The sequence below is a fragment of the Oryctolagus cuniculus genome, chromosome 7 (assembly GCF_964237555.1).
Source record: "Oryctolagus cuniculus chromosome 7, mOryCun1.1, whole genome shotgun sequence".
NCBI lineage: Eukaryota > Metazoa > Chordata > Mammalia > Lagomorpha > Leporidae > Oryctolagus > Oryctolagus cuniculus.
Window position 1 is genome coordinate 97329140 of NC_091438.1, and position 25946 is coordinate 97355085.

Genomic DNA, 25946 nt, shown 5'->3' on the forward strand with positions numbered 1-25946 from the left:
TCACATCAGCATAGTATTTTGGATGTGGTCAGATCAGTGCAAAACACAGAGGAACTTGTACATGTGAGTGTGTAAATCAGAAACACATTGATATCTTTAGGTGCTATGTCACAGAATTGCCTTATATTGAGTTTGCAAGCAACTAAAACATCCAGATACATCTCAAAAGAACTCAAATTTGGCCAGGTACCTTGATATTTTATATGGGCAAATAACTTTCTGAAGCACAATCAGAAGTAACTTGGTACGGAGCAGCATCTTCAAATGTGGATCTGCAATGCCTTGGCTGATTGGCTCACCTTGGCAACTTAGTTGTGTGCCCATCAGTCTCTCTGAGCCTCAATTCCACCCACCTTGGGAACTGAAAATTAAATGCAGTGATTGGGGGTGGGGGTTAGAGTGTTGCAGGCAGGAGGTAAGTGCTGGTTCCCTTCTGCCATCTCCATGGACACCCACCATTTGTGACTTTGCTCAACCCCAAACTCCCTGCAGGGGACAGTGTAACACAAGGGGTGAAAGCCACTGCTGTGGCAGCACCACCACTTACTAGTGTGTGACTTCAGACAAATTACTTCAATTCTCTGCTTCTCAGAACCTTTCTCTGTAAAAGGTAGAAATAATAGTATTTGAGTGTAAGATGAGACAGGACGTTTAAAGCATTTAGCACAGAACCTGGCACACAGCGTGTATTCTGTCATTTTGTTGTTGTTGTCATTACTACAACTGCAGCTAGAGTAGAGTTTATTTCTTTGATGATAGGGCCTATAACTGTACCCCAGAAATCTGGACAAAGGGTCTCTTTGAAACACACTTAACCATTGTCCTTGTTCTAGTGACAACTGAGAGCCTCTAATTTAGTTAGTCTGAAAATAAATAGCTGATTGCTGGTAAGGAGGTAGAGAAAGATATGGCCACGAAATTCAAATTTGACAGTTTTGATCTTTTTGACCCCTGTTTCCTAACAGTCTTTTCAATTCATCTGAGATATGTCCTCCCCCAAATCCTGGGTGCCCCCCTAAATAACAAGATTACTTTGATTCTGTCACTTGCATTTCATCCAGCAGCTCTTCCTTGAAAGGAATTGACTACCAAAGAGTAGCTTTCCTCATGGCTGCCTCTGAATCCATGCCACTGCTGATCCTTCCACAACACTGCCTGGTTTGCTTGCCCCTTGGCCATCATCTGTGTTTCCTGCTCTGCTGCTTCCTAGTACCTCTCTGGTCTGTAGGGGGACAGGCCAGGTTATAAGAAAGTGAATTGCAATAGATGGAGAAAGATAAGTTCAGGCTTATCCTGGCTTAAGCTTTTTGAACAATATTTTTACAACCAAATGATTGCACAATCATTTTTTAATAATCATGAATCTAGAATTTTTTTTTGATAGGCAGAGTGGACAGTGAGAGAGAGAGACAGAGAGAAAGGTCTTCCTTTGCCGTTGGTTCACCCTCCAATGGCCGCCGCGGCCAGCGCGCTGCGGCTGGTACACCAAGCTGATTCGATGGCAGGAGCCAGGTGCTTCTCCTGGTCTCCCATGGGGTGCAGGGCCCAAGCAGTTGGGTCATTGTCCACTGCACTCCCTGGCCACAGCAGAGAGCTGTCCTGGAAAAGGGGCAACCGGGACAGAATCCAGTGCCCCGACCGGGACTAGAACCTGGTGTGCCGGCGCCGCAAGGCAGAGGATTAGCCTAGTGAGCCGCGGCGTCGGCCCGAATCTAGAATTTTTAAAACAACTGTATTTTTAGTCAGAAACATTAATGAATAATGTCCTCCTGAGAGAAAGTCAAATGTGCCACAATGAGAGGATTCATTACAAACTTGGACTAAAAAGGAAAAAGAATGCAAACTTATTTTTATTTAGCTTGGGCCATATTGTCCTTTGTAAGTGTATTTCTTCTAGAATTGTGGAAATCCTGAGAATATCATTAAATTTATTTTTACCTTAATACATTTTTTAAAAAAGATTTATTTTATTTATTTGAAAGATGGAGTTTCAGAGAGAGGTAGAGATAGAGAGAGAGGTCTTCCATCCGCTGGTTCACTCCCCAGATGGCTGCAATGGCTGGAGCTGCACCAATCTGAAGCCAGGAGCCAGGGGCCAGGAGCTTCTTTCAGGTCTCCCACATGGGTGCAGGGGCCCAAGGACTTGGCCCATCCTCCACTGCTTTCTCAGGCCACAGCAGAGAGCTGGATCGGAAGAGGAGCAGCTGGGACTAGAACTGGCACCCATATGGGATGCTGGTGCTCCAGGCCACTGCATTAACCCGCTGCGGCACAGCACCAGCCCCACCTTAATATATCCTTAGGAGTGACATCCCTAGATTGGAAATTTCTGAGTATGGTTTTAGTCAGAACAATTAAAAGAAAATCATTTAGTTAGAAAGATGCTATGTAGATTGAGGAATATGATGACTTAAAACTCCAGATTATTTATGGTCCTTTTTATTTGCTTCTGTTTTTTTTTAATTATTTATTTGTTTATTTACCTGAAAGGCAGAGTTACAGAGAGAGAGGGGGGGAGAGACAGAGAGAGATAACTTCTACCTGTCGGGACATTCCCCAAATGGCTGCAATGGTTAGGCCTAAGCCATGCCAAAGCCAGGAGAGTGGGACCCCATCTCAGTCTCCCAAGCTTGGGTCCAAGCACTTGGGCCATTTTTGAGCACTTTCCCAGGTGCATTAGTAGAGAGCTGAATCAGAAGGGGAGCAGCCAGGACCCAAACCAGCGCCCATATTGTATGTTGGCGTCTCACATGGTAGCTTAACCCACTGGGCTCCAACATCAGCCCCTATTTGTTTCTTTAATGTTAAGGTGCCTGTCTTGATTTCTAAATACATTGCAAGTAAGTTCTCATTTTGTTAATGGTGAATTAACTGTTTTCTTTTAGAGAAAGAGTTATGGTGGAAAAAACCAGAACTTTGGGTCAGAAAGATTTGGTTCTTTTACCTACAAGCTGGTGGACCTTCATTGATCCTACAAGCTTCTTTGTGGCTCAGTTTCATCATCTACCAAAAAACATGAGTATTATTATGTGGTTGGTATAAGGATGAGAGATGATATCTATAAAGACGATGAGTGTCTGGTACAGTGTGGTACCATTATAAGGATGAGCATACTAACAATTTTTGAATGCTGTCTATAGGCCAGGCTCTCCTCATTTTCTGTTGAGAAAATGGGCTTGGAGGGGCCAGCGCCATGGCTCACTTGGTTAATCTTCTGCCTGCAGTGCTGGCATTCCATATGGGTGCCGGTTCTAGTCCTGGTTGCCCCTCTTCCAGTCCAGCTCTCTGCTGTGGCCCGGGAGGGCAGTGGAGGATGGCCCAAGTGTTTGGGCTCCTGCACCCACATGGGAGACCAGGAGGAAGCACCTGGTTCCTGGCTTTGGATCGGTGCAGCGCCAGCTGTGGCAGCCATTTGGGGAGTGAATCAACGGAAGGAAGACCTTTCTCTCTGTCTTTCTCTCTCACTATCTATATCTCTACCTGTCAAATAAAAAGGAAAAAAAAAGAAAATGGGCTTGGAGACTATAGGCAGCTTTCCCAAAGCCATGTAGCTTATATGTGGCTATATTCACCACCATGGGCTAGCTTGACTATGATATACAACAACTAAACCTGCATGGTCTTAAACAGTAAAGGCTTGTTTCTCATCCATGTTCATGTCCATCATGGATCTGGGGAGTGGGTGTCCTGCTCCACTTTGTCAACACTTAGGATGACCAGCTAAGGAAGGCACTACCATCTGGAATACTGCTGGACACTTGGGCCAGTGGGAGCTCTTTAAAGGTTCTTCCCATAAATGACACGTGTCACTCTTCACAAGTAGTGCTTCATTGCCTGGAACAAGTCACATGGCCATGGTAAACATCAAGGGAGTCAAGATAGTCAAGTCTCTCCTATGTCCCAACAAGGTAACACCTTCATGATGACAGAATTCTGATTCAAATCCAAGTCTCCGGTTTAAATGTGGACAAAGTAGGAGAGCCAGAACCTCCAACCCCTTCTTAAATAAGTTCTGTATAATATAGCCTCTTTGATCCATATGAAAAACTTTTCAGAATATGTATATCACATAGGCATAACTGTTCAAATCTGAGTGCAAAGGATCATGCCAAGCAAAATGGAAGTGATTTATGGGTGTTCTAATTTTTGTGCTTATGGGGACTTGAAATGATGCACTTTGGCCTCTTTCTTTGGCATTTATTTGCCTTTTGTGTCAGCAGAGTTGCATGTTACCCTCTGGCTTTCCTTCCCTGCTTACTAACCATTTCTCCAAAGATTAGCATACTCCAGTGTTAATCAATATTCTTTTTCTCCTTTTGCTTTTTTTTTTTTTTTTTTTTTTGAGAAATAGCTTTGGTTTTTGTGTGTGATTATGGACCACACTGGAGTAACAAGTGCCATGAAATTTTAGGCTTTCTTTTGCAGTATTGTGGAACTTTGATGCATTGGAACATTTCTCCCTGGGACCTGTGGTGTGGCACAACAGGTTAAGCAGCCACCTGCGATTCCTACATCTCATATGAGCACTGGTTTGAGTCCCAGCTGCTCCACTTCTGATCCAGCTCCCTACTAATGTGCCTGGGAAGGCAATGCAAGGTTCCCCAAGTGGGAGACTAGATGGAGTTCCAGGCTCCTGACTTTGTCCTGGCCCAGCCCCAGCTTTTGTAGCCATTTTCGGAATGAACTAACAGAAGGAAAATCTCTCTCTTTCTCTCTCTCTCTCTCAATCTCTGTAACTCTGCCTTTCAGATAAATAAATAAATATTTTAAAAGAAAAACAAAAGAACATTTCTCCTACATCTCTATCTCACTGACCACTTAGCTCAGGGATATTAGCTCCTTATGGCAACAGCCTTGCCCAGAGCAGAGTGTAACTTTATAGTCCTTGTCCTTCCTTTTCAAAATGTAGATTCTGATGTGGCCTTTATTAAGTGAGAGAAAAACTTATTAAAAATGAAACTTCCAGGAAGGGAGAAATCCCGCAGTTCTGATCTTGGTTAAACTATGGGGGCCATATTACAAAACTGCTGATATCTCAAGAAATGCCCAAGTTTTTCTTTCTAAGTGCATTTGTTTAGCTTCAGGAGCGTGATTTTGCGGTTTTAATCTGCCTATCTATTGATCTGTTGTCCCTGCTCTGGGGCTCCCTGCAGTTGACCAGAGGATAATCACCGTCTCCAGCTCCCATTCCAGAATTATATTCCCTCCATTGAGTTCTTGTCTTTTATCTAACAAACAAGTCTCATTAATTCAGAATTTGTGATCTCTCCAACAGTGACAAAACTTATTTTTTAACCTTTGTGCCCATAGGGAGCAAGAGTTGACTGAGAAATTATTAGTAAAATCAGACTTATGAGAGAATATTTACACCCTATGAGAAAACTTTATAAACATTAAGGATATTTATTTTCATGACAATGGTATGGTAACTACCAAAAAGTATATATATCTACTTAATATCTACTTCTCAAGATCCCATCAGGTACCACTTCCATAATCTAGTTTGAATTAACAATGTGAGCATTTAAGTAATAAATCTATATTTTTATTTTTTAAAAAAAGATATATTTCAATATATTTCAGATTTTTTTGTGTGTACCTGGCTATATCTACTTCCCAGGTAAATAGTCTCAATTTCCTGATCAAGGCCTTGTGAATCTCCTTCTAACCTAAGTTGAAGAAATAGAATGTTGGATGGGGCCGGTGCTGTGGCGCAGTAAGTTAATGCTCCACCTGCTGTGCCGGCATCCCATATGGGGGCCGGTTCTAGTCCCGGCTGCTCCTCTTCTGATCCAGCTCTCTGCTGTGGCCTGGGAAAGCAGTAGAAGATGGCCCAAGTCCTTGGGCCCCTGTATCTGCGTGGGAGACTGGGAAGAAGCACCTGGCTCCTGGCTTCGGATTGGCATGGCTACGACTGTTTTGGCCATTGGGGAGGGAACCAACAGACGGACGACCTTTCTGTTTCTCTCTCTCATGTCTGTCATTCTACCTCTCAAATAAATAAATAAAATCCTTTAAAAAAGAAGAAGAAATATAATGTTGGAGTGGGTATTTAAGTATAAGAGTGGTTAAGATGCCACTCAGGACACCTGCAAATGCATACTGTGGGAGGCAGCAAGTGATGATTTAAGTCCTTGGGCCCCTGCCATCTAAGTATGAGACCTGAACTAAATCCCTGATTCTTGGCTTCAGACTGACCCAGCCCTAGCTGCTGTAGGCATTTGGGGGAGTGAACCACTAGATGGAAGATTTGTCTGTCTCTCACTCTTTCAAATAAAAACAAAAGAAAGAAAGGTACTGTTCTTGTCTACATCATCTAATGAAAGGATTTACAGTCCCTGCTTTCCTTTTAGCTGTAGAAGAAGAATAAGGTAACTGAGACAGCAGCTCATAATGCCAAACTGCTCTTGAAGACAGTGCTGTTCTGCTGCCATGGAAAAGACAAGTCCAATATCACTGAAACCAAATGAAGCTGTAGACTTTCTAGAGAGGTCTTCTCTGCAGGGTGAGAGGGCAGGGAGTATTCTGTTTACTCCGCCAGGAAACAGACGTGGTAATAAATGAAATTCCTGCTCTTCAGTTTCTTGTCACCAGCCACATTATGGAGCAGGGAGTGGAGAGGGCAGGGAGAAGAAATGTAGGTGCAACTGAGCACAGCTTTCCTTCAAGATCAGTGACCTTACAGCTATTGTCCTCTCCTGTGTAGTTGTGATTTTTTTACCTCTTGGAAGTGGGAAGGGAAACAGCAAAGTGGTTAAGTTCTGGAATCATGGAGAAGGGTATTTCAATCTTAGCTGCACCAGTTACCAGCTGGTATATACGTATCTGGGCCTCCATTTCCTCACCTGTAAAATAGAGCTAACAGATAATAACCACCTCATAGCCACAAAGATTCGACTAGTGAAGCCCTTAGCATAATGCCTGATCCATACTAAGTGCTCAATGGGTAGTCTTTGATATTAGGCCAGGTGAAAATTTAGTTCTGTGTACTCCTAGAATGTTCCCTATCTCTAGTGGGAAACGGTAGTGTCAGGCACCTCCAGCTGCTTTGCCAGCATAGGATCAAGTAAGTAAACCCAGTGTTCCATTGCATCAGGCCACTGTGATGGCTGTGCTTAGCTACTCTGCCCAAGTTCAATGCCTGTGGTTTAGAACACATTTTTGGCTAATGGTGGGCAACTTAGACTTGGCAAATTTCTAACATAAAAAATTCATTCATACATGGGTAGGGCCAGAGTCAGAAAAATATTCATAACTCTTAGGGCACATTGTTTATATTCTTTCCTCCAACCTCCAACTACAGTGTGAAGGAAAATACAGATTGTACTCCTTCTATCAGTCATCCAACAGATGCTTAATAAATGCTTTCTAAATTCATGGTGATTTGAATGGGACTGAAGGAAAAGCAGGAGCTTACCCTGGCGTTAGGAGAATGAGAATGCAACACACAGCACAACATAGGAATATGCAGCATGAGTAATACACGTTAGAAAAAGAAGTGACACCCTCAGACCCTGTTTGAAACCCATTTCTTTGATGAATTCATCATCTTCTCCTTCTTCTCCTTTTTTAATTCCTCTCCTTTCTTCTGTCTCAAATCACTACATCTATTAACATTTTGGGTGTCAGAAGTCAGGACAGGGTCTGAAGACACTGGCTGAGTCCACCTTCCCCTGGAGAGCATCAGATGGGGAGATCTTGGCTTGGAGACTTTCCTATTTCCCCAAGTCCCATCTGCCTGGCAAACACCTACGCATATTTTAAGGCTCATCTTAAGCACTGCCCCCAAGATTCCTTTCCTGACTTCTCTAAATAAACATTTTTGGGTGGGGTTGGGGCATGTACTTATTGATAAGATAATACTTGAGGGGCCAGAAATGCAGTGTAGCAGGTTAAGCCACGGCCTGCAGTGCCTGCCTCCCACATGGACACCAGCTCGAATCCCAGCTGCCCCCCTTCCAATCTAGCTCTCTGTTATGGCCTAAGAAAGCAGTGAAAGATGCCCAAGTGATTGGGCCCCTGCACCTGCGTGGGAGACCTAGAAGAAGCTCCTTGCTCCTGGCTTTGTATTGGCTCAGCTCCCACCATTGCAGCCATTTGGGGAGTGAACCAGTAGATGGAAGACCTCTCTCTCTCTCTCTCTCTCTCTCTCTCTGTCTCTACCTCTCTCTGTAACTCTTTCAAATAAACCAAATGATAAATCTTTAAAAGAAATATCGTGCCATGATAATGGTGCCTCCCAAATAGCCTCTCTGCTTCCCTCTTCTCATTTTCTCTCCTGTCATTGCAGCCTCCTTTCTCTCCTGGTGTCTATTCCCTGGGACAGGATGGTGAGAAGTGATGATGGTCTCAAAGCTAAGAGAAACAAAATAATAAGGTGATTACTGAGAACTGATGTTTAACAGCACAAATAGTGGGTACATGGATGGAAATGGTGGGGAAGGGGGATTGGGGAGGGAATAGTACTCAGAAGAAACTTCTGTATTGTGTCATATATTTTCTCTCTCTCTCTTGCTCTCTCTCTCTCTTTTCAAGATTTATTTAACTGAAACACAGAGTGGAGAGACAGAGAGATCCTCAATCTACTGGTTCTCTTCCCAGATAGCGGCAACTGCCAGAACTGGGCCAGGCCAAAACCAGGAGCTAGGAACTTCAATCAGATTCCCATGTGGGTAGCAGGGGCCATCTTCCACTGCTTTTCCCAGGCCATAAGCCGGGAGTTGGATCAGAAGTGGAGTCACCAGGACATGAACCAGTGTCCATGTGGGACTCTGGTATCACAGGCAGTGGCTTTACCTACTAGGCCATAACACGGGTGGGCCCCTTATATATTCTTTCATCTCAGCAGTTAGCATTTTGCTTTGTCAGACTTAAAGTCTGAAGAAAAGCAAGAGTTGTATTTCTCTTTGAAACTCAGGCCTAGTAAGTGCCAATGATTTCCTAAAGCCACTAAATAAGTCCATTGGCTGCCTCCATTCCAACTGATCTGTTTGAAGATTTGATCCACCCCAGAGGGAGGGACAGAAGATTTGAAGACACATTACCTATCCAGGTTACTCAGAATTCTAAATTAGGGATGTCCCTTTCAGTTTGTCACTCTATCCATTTTAAATGTCCTTTCAGCCTTTCCTATATCTAATGTCAGGCTTCACTGAATGGCTCACTCAAATTAGGCTTATTAGAAAAGGCCTCAGGGCTAGCACTGTGGCATAGTAGGCCAAACCTCTGCCTGCAGCACCCACATCCCATATGGGTGCCAGTTCCTGTCCCAGCTGCTACTCTTCCCATCCAGCTCTCTGCTTATGGCATGGGAAAGTAATGGGAGATGACCCAATGGGAAGACAGGACCCACATGGGAGACCCAGAAGAAGTCCCATGCTCTTGGCTTCGCATCCCCCAGTTCTTACTGTTGCGACCATGTAAGGAGTGAACCAACGGATGGAAGACCTTTCTCTCTGTCTCTCTCTTTCTCTCTATGTCTGTAACTCTGTCTCTCAAATGAATAAGTTAATCTTTAAAAAATAAAAAAGACTTCATCTGTTTGTGTGGCTATAAGAAAATACCAGACTGAGTGATTTATAAACAATGGACATTTATTTCTCATAGATCCAAGATGAAAGTGCTGGCATGTTTGGTTACTGGTGATGGATGTTCTATGCTTCCAAGGTGGGGTGCTGTGTCCTCACAAGGCAGAAGGGATGGAATGCAGTGAACCCACGCCCCATGCTCTTTTATAAAAGCCCTAATCCCATCCAAGAGGTTCTGCCCTTCTGTCTTAATCACTTCCCAAAGATCCATACCTTTTAATACTAATGCATTGGTGATTAAGTTCAACACATGAATTTGAGGGAGGAAGGAACTGTCAGACCATTGCAGCTGGAAAACAACTTCAGAGCATAGAATCACTTTTTCAATGACTTCAAGTTAAGTCCTTGCACGTTGATTTTCCATTCTCTAGCTTCTCAACCCAAGCCAACACCAGAGGATCTAAAGTACTGGGAATCACTCCTGCGAACTTAACAATGTGTACAACAGACCATGTCCTGATGAAAGGCTTACATAGCCCCCATCTGCATCACATTGGAGTTTTCTCAAGTGTTGATAAAATGAAGCAATGCTGAGTCACATCAAAGCATTATGCAAGGCCCTGGTGCACTGGGCCTATAATGGAGTAGAAACCTTAAAAGATCTCTTAAATGCCTTGGAGATTACATTTGGAAAGAAAGTCTTGGTTATCGGATGTTTATTTATTCATGTATTGAAGATTTATTTAGTTATTTGAAAGGCAGAGTCACTGAGAGAGAGAAGTCTTCCATCAGCTAGTTCACTCCCTAACTGGCCACAATGGCCAGAACTGGGCAAATCTTAAACCAGGAGCTAGGAGTGTCTTCTGGGTCTCTCACATAGGTGCCAGGGACCACACAATTGGGCCATCTTCTCCCGATTTCCCAGGTGCATTAGTAGGGCGCTGAATTGGAAGTAGAGCAGCCAGGACTTGAACTGGTGCCCTTATGAGATGCAGGTGGAGCAGGTGGTGGCTTTACCTGCCATGCCACAGAGATAGCCCCTGACCTTTATCCTTCAGGAATAAAATAAACACATGAAAAAACATATTTGTTTCAATTCATTCAGTGCTTCATTTGCTTATGCATTCAGCACCTACTTTGAGAGGCACTGTGCTAGGCATTGGGGATACAAGGGTGAAAGGTGATTGTACCTGCTCACAAAGTCCATTACCTCACTAATGATGGTGAAGACATAGGCCAGGAATCTGCAAACTTGCTCTGGAAAGAGAAAGATGGTAAATTTTTAAAATTTCCTGAGTCATACATCATTGTTGCAACTATTCAACTCTGCTCTTTTTGTGCAAAAGCAGCCATAGATGATTTGCAGACAAATGGGCATGGCTGCATTCCAATAAGACCTTATTTATAAATATTGAAAAGTGAATTTTTCACTTATCATATAATTTTCTTCCTTTGGCTTTTTTTTTTTTCCCCAAGCATCTACAAGTCTAGCAACCATTATCTTTGTGGGCTGTAGAAAAGCAGGTGATAGGCTGGATTTAGCTGGCAAGTTGTAGATTGCCCACCCTTGATCTGAGACTGATCGATGATAGCTGAAACTTGTGATTGCTAAGTCCTGCTCCTATTCACCCAAAGTGGAGAGCCAGGCAACACTGCAAGTGGAATCCTTGTCTTCCCTCTCTTCTACTTCTCTTGATCTCCTGACCCAAAGTCCCACTCCACAGTGCTTTCTGCAAAACAGAAAATCTTTTTATAAATGTATGATACCACTGGGGACATCTGGGGGCTTGTTTTCCTGTGAGAAAATGAAAATGACTCCAGTGACTATTTGGTCTTGAAACAGTTTAATTTAGTTTTTTTCTTTATTTCCTCTCCCTATCTCCATACAAGAAATTAACATAAAAATTCCTTCTGGCTAAATTCCCAATACATTTTCACAGTGAGCATTTTCTGAAGTGAAAATTAGTAGCTTCCTTGCAGTTTTCATCAGGGATGTGAAATTGTGCAGCTCACAGGGGTGGAGAACTCAAACCCCATTTATGAATTAATGCATGCTGTTGAGAGTACCTCACTATCTGCAGAGTGCCAGGGAATCTTTTCTACAGAATCCTGAGTATTTAAATAGTGTATTTTAATTTCCTTTCTCATCTGCTAGTGAGAGAATATCTTTTATATGCAAAAAACAATTATATGTAATAACTAGTACCTATATAAGATTATATTATTTATGCTATTCTCAGAGATTGGCAGTACCTGGAGCAAATTACGTTTCTTGCTAGTCTCTCTCATCCTGCTCCCCCTCCCCCGCCGCCACTTGGGGCTTTTTATCCAGGTGAGATCCTGTTACAATGAGCATAGAGGGCAACCTCAAATGGGATGCACAGTCAGTGGGAGCAGACACTTAGGGGAAAGACACAGCTTCGGTCTCTTTCGAGCTCTAGCTGTCTGGTTCTCAAAGTAGCCCTGAATCCTTAAGGCTTAGGATCTAAGCTCTTGAGCTAGCCTCCTATGTTTTCTCCTCTCAGGATGTCTCCAGCCTTGCAGCTCTGAAAACTCGAATGGCACAGGATATTCGACTTCCGAGGCAATTTATAGGGGCTCTGGGGAAATGAGTCTCTTTTTTTTTTAACTTTTATTTAATGAATATAAATTTCCAAAGTACAATTTATGGATTACAATGGCTTCCCCCCCATACCGTCCCTCCCACCCACAACCCTCCCCTTTCCCACTCACTCTCCCCTTCCATTCACATCAAGATTCATTTTCGAGTCTCATTGCACATAATTGTTAAAAAAAACACACACACACACACACAGTCTTGGGAATCACGTCTGAATCTGAATCCTAGTTTTTTCCATTAGGAGTAATTGTAGACCTTGCCTGTGAAATAGAGGGGAAAACCTATCTCATGGAGCAGAGGTGAAGACTAACTGACGTAATGAACAGTAAGTCTTCAATAAAAGGCTGCAGAGAGCAGTTAGTAAGTTTTCAACAAATGCTATTGTTTAGAGCAGATTTTATTTTTCCTTCATTTAAGCTCCAAACATTTGTTGAATTGCTGCTTGCTTCTGAGAATATAGAAAAATAAAATAGATGTGCAAAATAAAAGTGCTCACATTCAAGTTGAAAATAGCCTTGACTACCAGTAAGTGCAGTGTGGTGGGGGCTGGGAGTATAAAACAGAGGTATGTCCAGGCACACTGGGCTCCAGAGGCCAGAGGTATCAGCACACTTGATGCCAAAGGCAGCAGTCTATGAGGAAAGTGTTGAATGAATACAAGTTTTCCGGGTATTCAATGGTAGAGATAGGTTCCCAAAAGGCCGCTAGTGCAAGCGCTTGGCTTTGCTAGAGTTTCAGGTAGTAGCGATAAAGTGGTCAAAATGAGGCTGATGAAGGATGTTGGGGCCAGCTGGTGAAGCACTTTAAACATCAGGCTAAGGAGACTGGGCTCTGTCATGCTCAGTGGGCCTTTACAATGTGAGCAGAATGCAATTAACGAGGTCACGCCCTACCCACCTCTGAGTGTGGCTGAGACAGAGCAGAGATGCACAGATAGCTCTGTCACCACTGATGTGTTCAACTCTTCACCTGCACCTGAGGCCAGAGATTAAGTCAACCAGCAAAAAACCAGAGGATGCAAGGACAGCAACAGGAGCAGGTCATCTGGATCCTCTGCTTAAACTGCCTCCTCACCAAGGCCCTCTCATTTCAATCCCGGCTTTGGGCCATGCCTGGCCATCTGCACACTGGATTTTAATACACTCTCTGTGCTTTGCTCCCACCTTCTGAACATGGGGGCTGGCAGTCTGCCTCTTGGGAGTGGGGACCTTAGCTAGCAGCAAGGATGGGGATTTTCTAAGGAGGAAAGGAGCCGACTGCAATGCCTTACCGGTGCAGAAACAAGTTCAAAACCCACAGCGGATTGAGAAAGGAACTCTCATTTACCACCTTGCATTTTCTAATCCAGGGTCTGTGGCTACTCTTTCCTCCTAGTATCGCAGCTGCCACCCATTTCTTCCTCCCCCAGGGCCTAGCTGAAAGCACACCAGCCAGAACGGGTGCAGGCGTATGTGGGTGTGTTTGTGTTTTCAGGTTACAGGTGCCTGGGGAACCCGCGCCCCAGAGTAACAGTGCAGGGGGCCTGGCTGTGTCTCCACCCACATAGGGGCCTAGAGAAAAGGGATGCAAGCAGGCTGCACCGCCAGCTTCCCCAGGCTCCTTTCCAGCAGCGCCTCCTCTTCGCCAGGCCCTCGGCGCTTGCCTTCCGCCTCCCTTAGCAACCGGCGGGCGGTGGATACGGCCTGCGGGTGGGGACCCAGGAGGCTGCGGGTAGCCGGGTACCCAGGGCCGCGGCGGCACAGCCCAGGTGCCCCGCGTACAGGCGACCGCACTGCGGAGCCAGCCGCGAGTGCGACTGTCGCGTCACTAAGCGCGCTCGCGGCCCCACGCACCCACCGGCCGCACCTGCCACGGGGCCTAAAGGGATCCTGCAAAAATGAGCCATTCTCACCCTGCTGGGTAAGTGACAACTGGAGCTCTTCCATGCTGCGGCAGGTGGCAGCTTCAGACAGAGGCCCCTCCTCCTCCCTCCTGCAGCGGAGAGACCAGGCGAGGCGGGAGGAGAGGGAGGGCTGGGGAGACAGAAAAAATAATACGGATCTGGGTGGTAGTGAGGATGGCATTAATCCAGGCAGCGTCTCTCCTCCCTCCCCTTCTCTTCTTTCACCGACGTTCGCCGCTTTTGAAATTTTCATCCTGGAAGGATTAAAAAACTGGATGTGAAAACCGAATACTTTAGACAGGGGATGTTAGCTGGGATCAAGAGGATCCCGTGGTGTGGAACGTATGTGTTTAAATGCAAAAGTGGAGGTTACCAAAATATGCATTCGTTTGGAGATTTGACACTGAAAGAGAAATCCTCACGTAGCAGCTTGCATAGAAAGGAGGTGTGAGTTGGTCAACACAGAGGGAGGTTTCATTGAGGGGTGGGCCCTTATTTCAGGATTGTTATTTGTCCAGTGTCAGAAGGACAGTAAAGGTCTTTTGAGAGTCTTGTGCCTGAGGAAGAGGTTATGGCAAAGGAAAGCAGGAGAAAGGGGTTGGGTGCCTATGTGTTGAGGCATAGGTTGGAAGGACTCCTCTGAAGACTTACCCTGGCAATATTTAATCTCTTCTAGAAAGTTAACACAGTCATTATCTATTGTTGGGGAGGTGGAAATGATCTCTACTCTTTTATTGGAAAGGAAAATATCCAATTTCCATGTGAATTAAACAATGCAATGCATATTAGATGGGTTTTTATTATGATACATCCAGTAAGCAGATAAATACCCTAGTTGATCTTGCAACTAATTTGAAGCCGATTCCCTTTTTAATTGCATTTACTGCACATTTTCAAGAGCAGAAAATTACAGAGGACAACATATTTAAGATCATTTCGAGTTTGTGATGTCTGAAATACCACATTACTCATTGTGTTTGGAATTTATAGTCAAATTTGAATATCTTACTTTTTAATGAATTCTCTGAGTGTAGCGACATAAACAAAAATGTTTGAAAAAAAATGAAGCCATATAAGGTGTTGTCTTGGGCGTCAGTTTCAGAACTTTTTGGAAAGTGATGAAGCTATGAATATACAAGCTTCTTATTTTATCTCAAATTGAATTTAGTTTAGGTGCTTTAACGTTTTGATACTGAACTCCTGTGCAGTTTTCATTCTCTGGGGGTCATGTGGGTGTAAAAAATGCTATTTTTCTGCAGCTGCTGTTTGCAGTATGTCTGCATTCAAGAAAATGAATGTGTCAGTCATGGCTGTCTTCCTATGTTTTTCAAGTTTTTGGCTAAGTTAGAATCTGATTAGACCATTTAATCATCTATTTTAAAATGTGGAAAAACCTGTAGCTGCTTATTAAATTGTGCATGATTAAGATTTCAGTAACTGAAGTCAAATTTTTCTGAAGCTCTATTAGTTCTAAACACAAGGGGAAAAAGGAAAATTTGTGATTTAATGAAAGGGTATGCTTCATGGTCCTCCTTCAGAAAGACATCGAAATGGTAACAAATATCTTGCTTTAAAATGGTGAGTTCTTAAAGGTTACACATCATATCTTATTTTTTTAAAGATTATTTATTCGAAAGTCAGAGTTACACACAGAGAGAAGGAGAGGCAGAGAGAGAGAGAGAGGTCTTCCATCTGCTGGTTCACTCTCCAAATTGGCCGCAACAGCTGGAGCTGCGCCGATCAGAAGCTAGGAACCAGGAGCTTCTTCCAGGTCTCCCACGTGGGTGCTGGCCCAAGGACTTGGGCCATCTTCCACTGCTTTCCCAGGCCACAGCAGAGAGCTGGATTGGAAGAGGAGCAGCTGAGACTAGAACTCTAGAACCGGTGCCCATATGGGATGCCAGCACTTCAGGCCAGGACGTTAACCCACTGTGCCACAGTGCCGGGCCCCACATCATATCTTCTTCATCTTTGTCACCCCTGTACCTAGGACAGTGCTGAACAGCTGTTTGTTGGATAAAGTATCACCTGATGGTGCATCCAGGCTAGAGGTGCATGCATTCACATATGACAATCATGGTAGAGATAAATAGTTTAGGTGATTCATGTGTCATCATTTATTCTAATATTTTACATGACATACTTCATTGAACTTTCTTACCCATTCCATAGGGCAGGGGCTAGCTATTCTTGTTTTCACAGACAGGGATACTGAAGACCTAGAATTTCTCAAGGTTGTCTGGCTAGGAAGGGCCGGGGCTGGGATGGAAACCTAGGTGGTGCTGCTTCATAGCCTGTACCCTTAACCATCACACTCTGGTGCCTCCCTTACGTGGTCAACAGGTGAGATGGGCAAGAAGCTAAGCACAAAGAAATTCTTATCCACATTAGACCAAGCTCATGCTGTATAGCTGTATGTAACTATCTGGTGTTTTGGTATGTGATTCGAGAACACTTTTGTAATAGTGTATATATGTGTGTGTATTGTGTTTACTTCAGCAAACGTAAATGAAAACAATAAGCATAAATATAAACAAATCTAAATGCCTTAAAATTCACTCAAGAACTAAACTCTTGAAATTGTTTACCCTCAGATAAAAGCAGTAATTATTTTTCTTGCCTGTTGTTACCATTTGGAAAGAATAAAACTTTCAGTAGCAAATAAAAGATTTCATTAAAGCTGAGGAGGCTTTTCCATCATTACTGAAGCAGTTTGCACTTCTTACATTTTAAGAATAAAGCAGTAATAAACTAAAGTCGTTCAATAAAACAGAAATTTTAAATTGCTAAAATTCTATCAATCCATAGATGATGTTTCGATGCCTCCTCTTGGTGCCTCCTTAGAGTTCCACTGCTTACTTGATGACAGCACAAAGTCCTTCATGTAACAATTGCAAAGGGTCTGTGCTTTGTTCAGAGTTTGCAGTAAATAAAAATAGTCTTAAAAACTTCTGCCAAAGATAATAGAGACTTTGTATCTGAGCTGCAGCATAATTTGGTGGGAATCAACTCTAAAATACCGTTTCCGGCACTGCCATCTCTAATGAAATTGTTTTAGAGTGGAAAATTTCAATTTACAGTCCCCGTAGTTTGCTAAACCTCACCCGCGTCGCATTTGTGTATGTGTGTTTGTGGGTTGTGCGCTAGTCCTGGAGGTGGCATGGGGATTTGATACTCGTCAGTCACGCCTGAGGAGGAGATGATGCGGCTCTTCTGGCTCTGTCCGAGTATCATCACGAACCCACGTGAAGCTGGCTTCCTGTGCAGTGGCTCTCAGCAGAGACGCTCAGACTCACCTGTGAATTTCCTTTGAGAAAAGGAGAACGAGGAATATTATTGTTTATGACAAGAAAACCACGTCAGGAGCTAGTGTTTTGGAAGATTGTTCAATGGTTTAGCAGCATTTTTTTGGGTTGTGTTCACTTATTAGTTTATAGCTTCTTGATGTGAAGCTGTGTTTTTGTAGAAGACAGTGAAGTGGGGTAAAAATGAATAAAGCCTTCCTAGTAGAACTACCTGGTAACTTAGTACCTTCTCACCACAGGGACAGTAAACTATACTGTAAATGAAATTGTCATTTGTTAGAAAATATGTCGATATAAAAGCAACTACATGACAAACTTGCCATGTATATGAGTGTCAGTGATCTCTCCAATATCATGCATTGTCTTTTCCTCCTTAGCTGCCAAACAGGGTAGCACCTTTTAAAAATCATTTATTTATTTTTATTTATTTGAAGGAAAGAGGGAAAGAGAAAGAGTGCTCCTCCACCTGCTGGTTCACTTCCCTAATGCACACAGAAGCTGAGACTGGGCCAGGCTGAAACCAGAAGCCCAGAAGTCTTTCCAAGTCTCGTGTAGGTGGCAGGGATCCAAGTATTGGAATCATCGCCTGTTGCCTCCCAGGCTGTACATTAGCAGGAAGCAGGAATTAGAAGTGGAGCTTGGACTTGAACCCAAATACTCTGATATGAGATGCAGGTGTCCTAATTTACAGCATCTTAACTTCTGTGCCAAATACTTGCCCCCAACGAAGCACTTTGTACGGCTCGAGTGCACACTAGTCTGTCTGTTTCCATTCTCACCAACAAAGATGTCTCTCTTCTTTTTTTAAAGATTTATTTATTTGATAGGCAGAGCATCCTGTGTGGGGACTGGGAAGTGGGAAGAGAGAGAGGGAGAGAGGGAGAGAAATTTCCCATCTTCTGGTTCATTCCCCAAATGGTGGCAACAGCCAGGTCTGGGCCAGGTTGGAGCCAGGAACTCTATCCTGGTTTCCCATATGGGTGGCAGGAGTCTATGTAATTGGGCCATCTTTTGGGGCTTGGATCAGCACTTATACATGGGATGCTGGCATAGCAAATGGAGGCCTAATACGCTGAGACACAATGCTGGCCCCAAAAGTGGGTCTTTTTCAGAGAGAATTTCATACTTGAAAAGTCATTAAATATTTGAATTCAAATTGAGTAGTTGCTAGTCACCTTCCTGTTAAATACTTACAAACTAACTTTAAGAAGTATTTTGGTTCAGTTAAATGAGTTGAATTGAACAGGCTCATTGTGGCTTCCTCCCTGATCATTTTGTTATAGATTCTGCTCTTTTTTATAGATGCTATCCTTATCCCTTTGTTTAAAAAACCTTAAGTAGGTGGGAATACAAAGGGATTTGTTATGGCAATGTCACTTAGTTCTCCATAGTTATAAGCAAAAAATCACATAAAGGTCATTATCAACAAAATGTTTTTGGTAATTTTTCAAATGACAACTCTATTAGATCTTCTGTCACTTGTATTGAATACAAAAGATTGGAAACTATTTGGCTTGCAGTCAAATCTGTTGCCCAGTCATGTCAGCCATTTGTTGTCTCAACATTTAGACAATACTTCAAATCACCCCTTTGTTTTTCAGATGTTTTTCTATCTAAACTCAGGGCACCCTGATAAGACACCAGCTGGTGAGAGATGTGCCTTTCTTTTGTGAAAATAGAAAGATGATAATAAAAGGGGAGGTAGGTGGGAAGCAGCATGACTGAAAGTACATTTCCAGGAAGATCGATCTTCGTAGATAGAGTACAGTGGAAACCTGAGGAATAGAAATTGATCCCCTAAAACTATCCTTGCTCGAGTTTCCCCAAGAAAGTATTTGGACATCTCCAGGGGTGTGCACATCCCACATTGTAAACTTGGGATTTTAGAGCAGGATGCCATCTGCCGGAGCATCCACTTCCTTCTGTCTCCGCTGAGCGTAAGCATCTCTTACAGGGAGGAGAGGGGGTGACTTCCCCAACGTATTAGGATTTTTCATAACAGCAAAGAAGTTTTTCAGGGAGATGGGAAATAAGACTGCCTTGACTTGATTCTCAATTTTAAAATCAATTTCAAACAATATGAACCTAAGGTAAAGTTTGTGTACTTTTGAAGCTAAATTTCCTGTAATATCTAATTTTCAATGAACACTTCACATTTTGGATGGTAATACTGAAATAACTTTTTGGTCATTTTGGTATAACCAAGAAAAGCAGCGTGCAAACTTAATTATTGGATCTTTCCCTCCTGTGACTTACTCACTTTCCAACAAATAGTTGAGAATAGTATATAATGGGATGACTCCCTAGATGACAATCAATTCAAAATAAAACTGTCAAATTGTGTGGGGATAAAATTTACAAATAATACAAAATTAACATTCATATTGGTTTGCAAATGTCTTTGTCACATTTCCCTAAACCTGAATCAAATGATTTGAGTATGATTTGTTTAAAGAAAAGTAGAGTGCATTCATCTGAGTCATATTCAAAGCATAACCTTAGCTAATACCAAAAAATAGTGAAAGATGTACATTTATTCTTTCAATTAAAATAAACTATTTAATGTAAATTTATTTATAGTTAGCTCATAATTTAATTTTTTAAATGACCAATTTTTAGCCCTCAATGCATTGAATACAAGACTCATACAGTGTTTTTAGAGAATTAATTAAATGTGTAGATACTATGTTTTAATTTCTGCTTAGTTCCTTCCTTAGGTTTAGCTCCATGATTTTTAAACCTTAGCATAAAGAAAATCAGTGAATAGCGCATTCTATGCAAAATCATGTATGTTATACTTTACCGGGTAAGAAGTGATTTTCTATGATTTTGGTTTTTGTTTTTTACCGTGTAGTATATTTATATATTGTACAGACTAAAAATCAAATCCCAAAAGTAAGATAGGACTTCTTATGCCTCTCGTTCCCTCTGAGCAGATGCCATTCGGTTCATTCACAAGGCAGAAGCTCTAAATCACTCTCTTCTTGCAAGAGTCCCAATAAGGAAACACATCCTTCATTGACAACATCATTGTTGAAAATTGTTGTATCAGAAATATACCTGGATTAAAGTAACTCACCTGGGAGCTTGCCTTTTTGGATGAGTGTTTTTCTGGAGAAAAGAGAAAAAGATATAACAAGTTGAGTAGTGTAGCTTGAAAAATCATGCTTTTCTGAGATTCCGTCGGTAAAGGATTACAGGTTTTTTCAGACTTGTCAAATCATTGCTTTTATAGTGAGCCAGAAGAAGTGTGCTTTAGAAGTGAACACTGACAAGGCTGGATACCTCGATCTGGATTTTTTAATAATTTCTCATTCTCTTGTGGGTCTACTCTCTGTGCTCACTCTTATCTCCCTCTCTCTTTTGTAAGGCTAACTTTTTTAGGGTCTGTGGCCAGATATCTGTGCAGTTCCTTCATGTGCCCATGGAACCATGGTTTCCATAGGCCTTGGACACTCTCTTAGAGGGTGTAATTATCCTCTCATCTTCTGTCCTAGCTTCCTACCTGCATGTGGTGAGATCCAGAACATACCTGCCCTTTAAAAAGATTTTTAAAATTTATTTAAAAGCAGAGTGTGTGTGTGAGAGAGAGTGTGTGTGTGAGAGTGAGATCTTCCATCCACTGGTTCACTCTCAAATGACTGCAATAGACAGGTCTGGGCCAAGCTGAAGCCAAGACTAAGGAGCTCCATTCTGGTCTCCCACATGAGTGATAGGGACCTAAGTACTTTCCAAGTGCTTTGGCCATGCTCTGGGTCATCAAGGATTCTTTTCTGTTTGCCTATGCAAAGACTTAAGAATCAGGATATAGAAGTATGGCTTTCTAGGTACCCAGGAAAGGTATTTTTTTATTTCTCATGTCTGAATTCATGTTCTATACTTAAGTTGATCAGCTTTTTACTTATTTCTGTGTTATCAGCAGAATTGCTTTCCCTGCCCCTGCCCCCACCCTAATTCCTATGCTAAAGTTCTAATCCTCAATATCTTAGAATGTGACTGTATGTGGAAGTAATTTATTAAAGTAATTTATTAAAAATTTAAAGAAGTAGTTAAGGTTACATGAGGTCAATGGGGGTGGATCCTAATCCTGTATAACAAGAGTCTTCATAAGAATAGGAGAGTGGGACATAGACTTGTGCATATACAGAAGATATGTGAAGATACAGAGTCGAGGTGGGCACCTGCCAACCAAGGAGAGAAGACTGGAACATATCCTTCCCTCATGACCCTTGGAAGAAACCAACATGGCTGACTTCTTGATCTCCAGCCTCTAGACCCCTGAGAAAATATATTTCTGTTGTTGAAGCCAGCAGGTCTGTGTTACCTTGTTATTGAAGCCCTACCATATGAACACAACTTATTTGTAATTGCTGATGCTCTACATTCCTTGGTCCTGAGAAGCCAAAGATGGTCTTTATGAGAAATTGAGTTGCTGAGAATAAAGAAATGATTTATTTATTTATCTATAAATAAATAAATTTATAATTTATTGTATAAGTGTTGTGGTTTTCTTTTCCATTTGAAATATTGTCACAGAATATCACAGCCTAGCTGACCTATAAACAAAAGTCATTTGTTTCTGATAGTTCTGAAGGCTGTTAAGTCCAAGACCAAGGTGCTGGCTCATTCACCATCCAGTGAGGACCTGCTGCCTGGTTCACAGATGGCTGTCCTAGCTGTGTCCTCACATCACAGAAGGAATGGGGGAGCACTCTGTGGTCTCTCTGTTTAGGTGCTTATCCCTTTCATGTGGGCTTCACCCTCACCTAATCACTTCCCGAAGACCCTACCTTCTAATACTCTCACACTGGGTGTTAAGATTTCATCATGGATTTTGGGTGGATATAAACATTAAGTTCATAGCATGAGGAATGGAAATTTGAAACAAAAAGTTTAACATGTAGATAAATGTCAAAGCCCACAGAAAATATGAGTAAAGACTCAGTAAGGAGAAATAATTAAGATACCAAGTCAATGATTTTTACAGGTAAGTGTTGAACTTTCAAGTCTGATTACTAATCAAATTACTCCCCACCTCTTAGTGCCTGATACTCGTTGAGATAGAAAATTGAACATTTTAAGCTGATGGTCCATTTTTTATGTGACTGTTATTATTTTTCTATAATAGTCATAAACATTTATAAATTAATGAAAATTCTTGGGGCAAAATATTGAATCAAGGGAAGAAACAGCAGGGAACTAAACAGACAATATAAATTGCACATAGTAGTTATAAAACAGCATTAAAAACTAAGGATTTTAAATTGAATTGAATCATAGTGTTTTATGGTAGCAGTTAATGTGGCATTCTCAATGTGCCATAGATTGTAATATTTCATATTTGTGAATATTATGCAGCTCTCATATTAAGAAGCTTCTCTTCATAGCTCGCTTCAAGATATTTACAATAATATTGTTTCTGTTGTTTAGATGCAAATGAAAATAATCTTTTGTAAATTAGAATAGTAGACTTAGAAGGATCCTCAAATCTCTGGATACTTGGGATACAAATGGTTTTTTCTTTTCTTCTTGTACTTATCTGTATTTTGAAAATTTTCTAGTTTGAGCAGGAAAATACGAAGGAAAAAGTAAAAATTATTAAACATCCTACCATCCATAAATAATTAGAATTTTGATTAATTGTTTCAACTCCATGTTCCTATTATTTCTGTTTTTAAAGTTGTCTGACAAAGCTTTATTATTTGAAAAGCTGTCTTCAAGATTATACATTTAAAATAAATCATTTGAAAGGAAGAAAGGAGAGAGAGAGAGAGAGAGAGAGAGAGAGAGAGAGAGAGAGAGAAACACTCCAAATCATCAGCTGGTGTTGGGCAAGGCTGAAGCTAGGAACCAGGATCTCAAGTTTGGTTTCCCATGAGACTGGAAGGGACCCAGCTACTTGTCCACCACCTGCTGCCTCCCAGGTTACACATTAACATGGAGCTAGAATCGAAAGTAGAGCCAGATTTCAAACCCAGGCACTCAAAATAAGATACAGGCATCCCAGTCGCTGTGTCAGACACTTCCCTCAAAGACTATACTGTTTTTACTTACACTAACCATACCACTTAGGCACTTCTGTCATAGTGCTAGAGTTGTCCTCATTCCTCCCATGTAATTGCAAATTCTTTAGTGTAGGGGACACATATCTCTATCTCCATCTTCGAGTCCTCATTGCATCCCCAAGACTATGCCCTGAACTTAACTGAAAAAATACTGATGGATGTCTCCTACCTTAGTGGCTATTTATTGTAAATCCTGAGAGTATACACATTAATTAATTAATTAATTCATTCATTCATCTAACTAATATTTCTGAATGTCTACTCTGTGCTAGTTTTTAGGCTACCATATTAAGCACTTACTATGTTCCAGAAATTCATTTCACAGAAATTCATTTGAGTTTTGAAAAAAATCTGAATAATGAGCTTTGAAAACAGGTTTCAGTAGTCATTGACCTTCAGTGAGATCTGTCCTTGGGCAGCATGGTGGTTGTTTCATTTAGGACTGTGTTCAGCTGTGTTCAGAAACTCAAGCTAATTTTGGTTTAAACTGTAAGAAATTCTATTATTTATTTTATAAGCAGCCTATAGGTAGGAATTATATTTTTTAGTAATATTAGAATTTGGGCCCTTATCTCTATATTTTTCTAGGTCTTTTCCTATGTTAGCAAGTTGACTTCTCTATATCCAGGCATTATCTCCTTTTAAAACCATTCCTAACAGAAAGGAAAAAGGCAAGTCGAAAGGGGAATTTTTGTTGGTGGTGATATTTAATCATGGACACAAACATTTCTAGAGTCTTTCCAGCAGAGTTCCCTTTCTATCTGCTCGATCATAACTGCGTCAGTAGCCATGCTTCACTATAAGGGAGAGTGCCTGAGTATTTGATGTTTTTAAAATTCCACCTGCTGTGGGAGATAGGCAAGGGAGAGGGGTTGGGAATGGCTTCTCATAGCCAATCAATAGCACTCAATAGAGAGCTTTAGTGACGAGCTGTCAGGCACTGAACTTCGGTTCCCTCAGTTTTAGATTTTCAGATTGGCCTCATGGCTGCTCCGTGACCTCTCAAATTTTGTAATCTTTCTGATTCTTGCAAGATTTTAAAAGTGTCCTTGTAGCAGACATATCTGCTTCGTAGGTTGTTGTTAAGATTAAACAATATACTTCAGTACAGTTAGTGCAGGGCCTGGAATACTAAGTATTCATATGCCCAGTTGGTGCCTAGCAGTTTTCGTCCATGAGTAGGTGCAGATATCTGTAGAACTTCCACTTCCTAGTCCTGAGGTAAAGGTAGGGTTAGATTAATTGGAGAAGGCACCCTGGAGAGATTAATTTGGGGGAAGAGTTTTGAAGGAGGGGAGATACATAAAGTAATGTAGCTGAAAACAGTTTAAAATAGTAAAAAGCATTCCCTTAAATGATGATGTTACAATTACAGTCATCACTGCAGTAGCCCATTATGCCTTTGAATAAGTGAAAAGAGACAGCAGCAGCACTTGTTTATTTAATTGACATGTTCTTAGCAAGTACGGATGCTATAAAGTCAAGAGGAAGCTGGCCTCTATTGGGGAGTCAACACCTCTAGTTTAATTTTAAGCTTTCTTTACTCTCTTACTCATTTTTTGGAAACTGGAAATAACACTAACTGGACACACTAGGGTTCTTTTGAACTGAGTGATATTTGCCTTCAATTTTATGTCAGAAATTAATTTCAGGTATATTACTGACCATCTCAAAAACTTTATAAAAGTGAGTTTGAACATTTTTTCTCTTAAAATAGTTTTGAATGTCTCTCTGTAACTGCAGCAAATTACTTTTCACCACAATTCATAGGGATTTACATAAGATTAGTACTGTAAAAGTCTTTCCTAGAAATGTTTCCTTCCCTTCAGTCAAGCTGTGGCCATGCAGCTTTGACTTAGGCTGGAATCTTCCAGAACTCCTCTTAGGGAGTGAGTGAGACTGGCCTCAGGCTACAGTGTATGAGGAGGGATATTGAGTTTCTAGTTCCTTGGTAAGACTGGCCCAGGAATATGAAAGTTCCTCACAGAGTTTATGGATAATGCATATTATGAAAAAATTATGCATGGATACAAAAAATTTTTGGCACCAAATAAACATATTTTTTCCATTTTCCCATAAATCTTTTGAAGGACTTGGATGTAATGGAGGGCCTGATGTTTCAAGGCCAAATGCAAGAGCAGGGAACAGGAATTAAATTTCAGACAGGGAGTGGGAGCACCCAATCAGGTCATTTGGGAGAGCAGAAGAAATTTGGAAATTGTGCTGGGAAGCATAGGCAGAAGGCTGAAGGGGCGTGAGTGGGGGGAGGTTTGAACCATCTGAAACGTATTTAATTTTTTTTCCCTCCAAATGAAAAAGACTGATATTCCAAAGTCAATGTTCCATAAAAACTATGCTATAGCTAGAAGGATTATTTCTGGAGTGAGAAAGATGTAGATTTGAATCCCAGATATGTCTTGTGTGAATTTAGGGAAGTTAATTTCTCTGTGCCTCACTTTACCTTTTCCAAAAATGAGGCAAGGGGCCGTTGTTGTGGCATAGTGGGTAAAGTTGCTGCCTGTGACGCCAGCATCCCATATGGACGCT

At 41.7% G+C, this 25946-nt stretch overlaps 1 protein-coding gene across 2 annotated transcripts in view; it reads left to right on the forward strand.

Annotated features, from left to right (window-relative positions):
* Positions 1-13696: 13696 nt before the first annotated feature.
* Positions 13697-25946, forward strand: part of ERICH3 (glutamate rich 3) — a 130601-nt gene continuing 118351 nt past the window's right edge. Inside the window, exon 1 of one of the 2 annotated variants that reach the window (XM_008265057.4) lies at positions 13697-14046. In XM_008265057.4, the coding sequence (XP_008263279.3) occupies positions 14024-14046 (23 nt within the window). In that variant the 5' untranslated portion in view covers positions 13697-14023. The remainder of the gene's footprint in view (positions 14047-25946) is intronic. The other variant, XM_051856358.2, reaches the window with a different exon arrangement.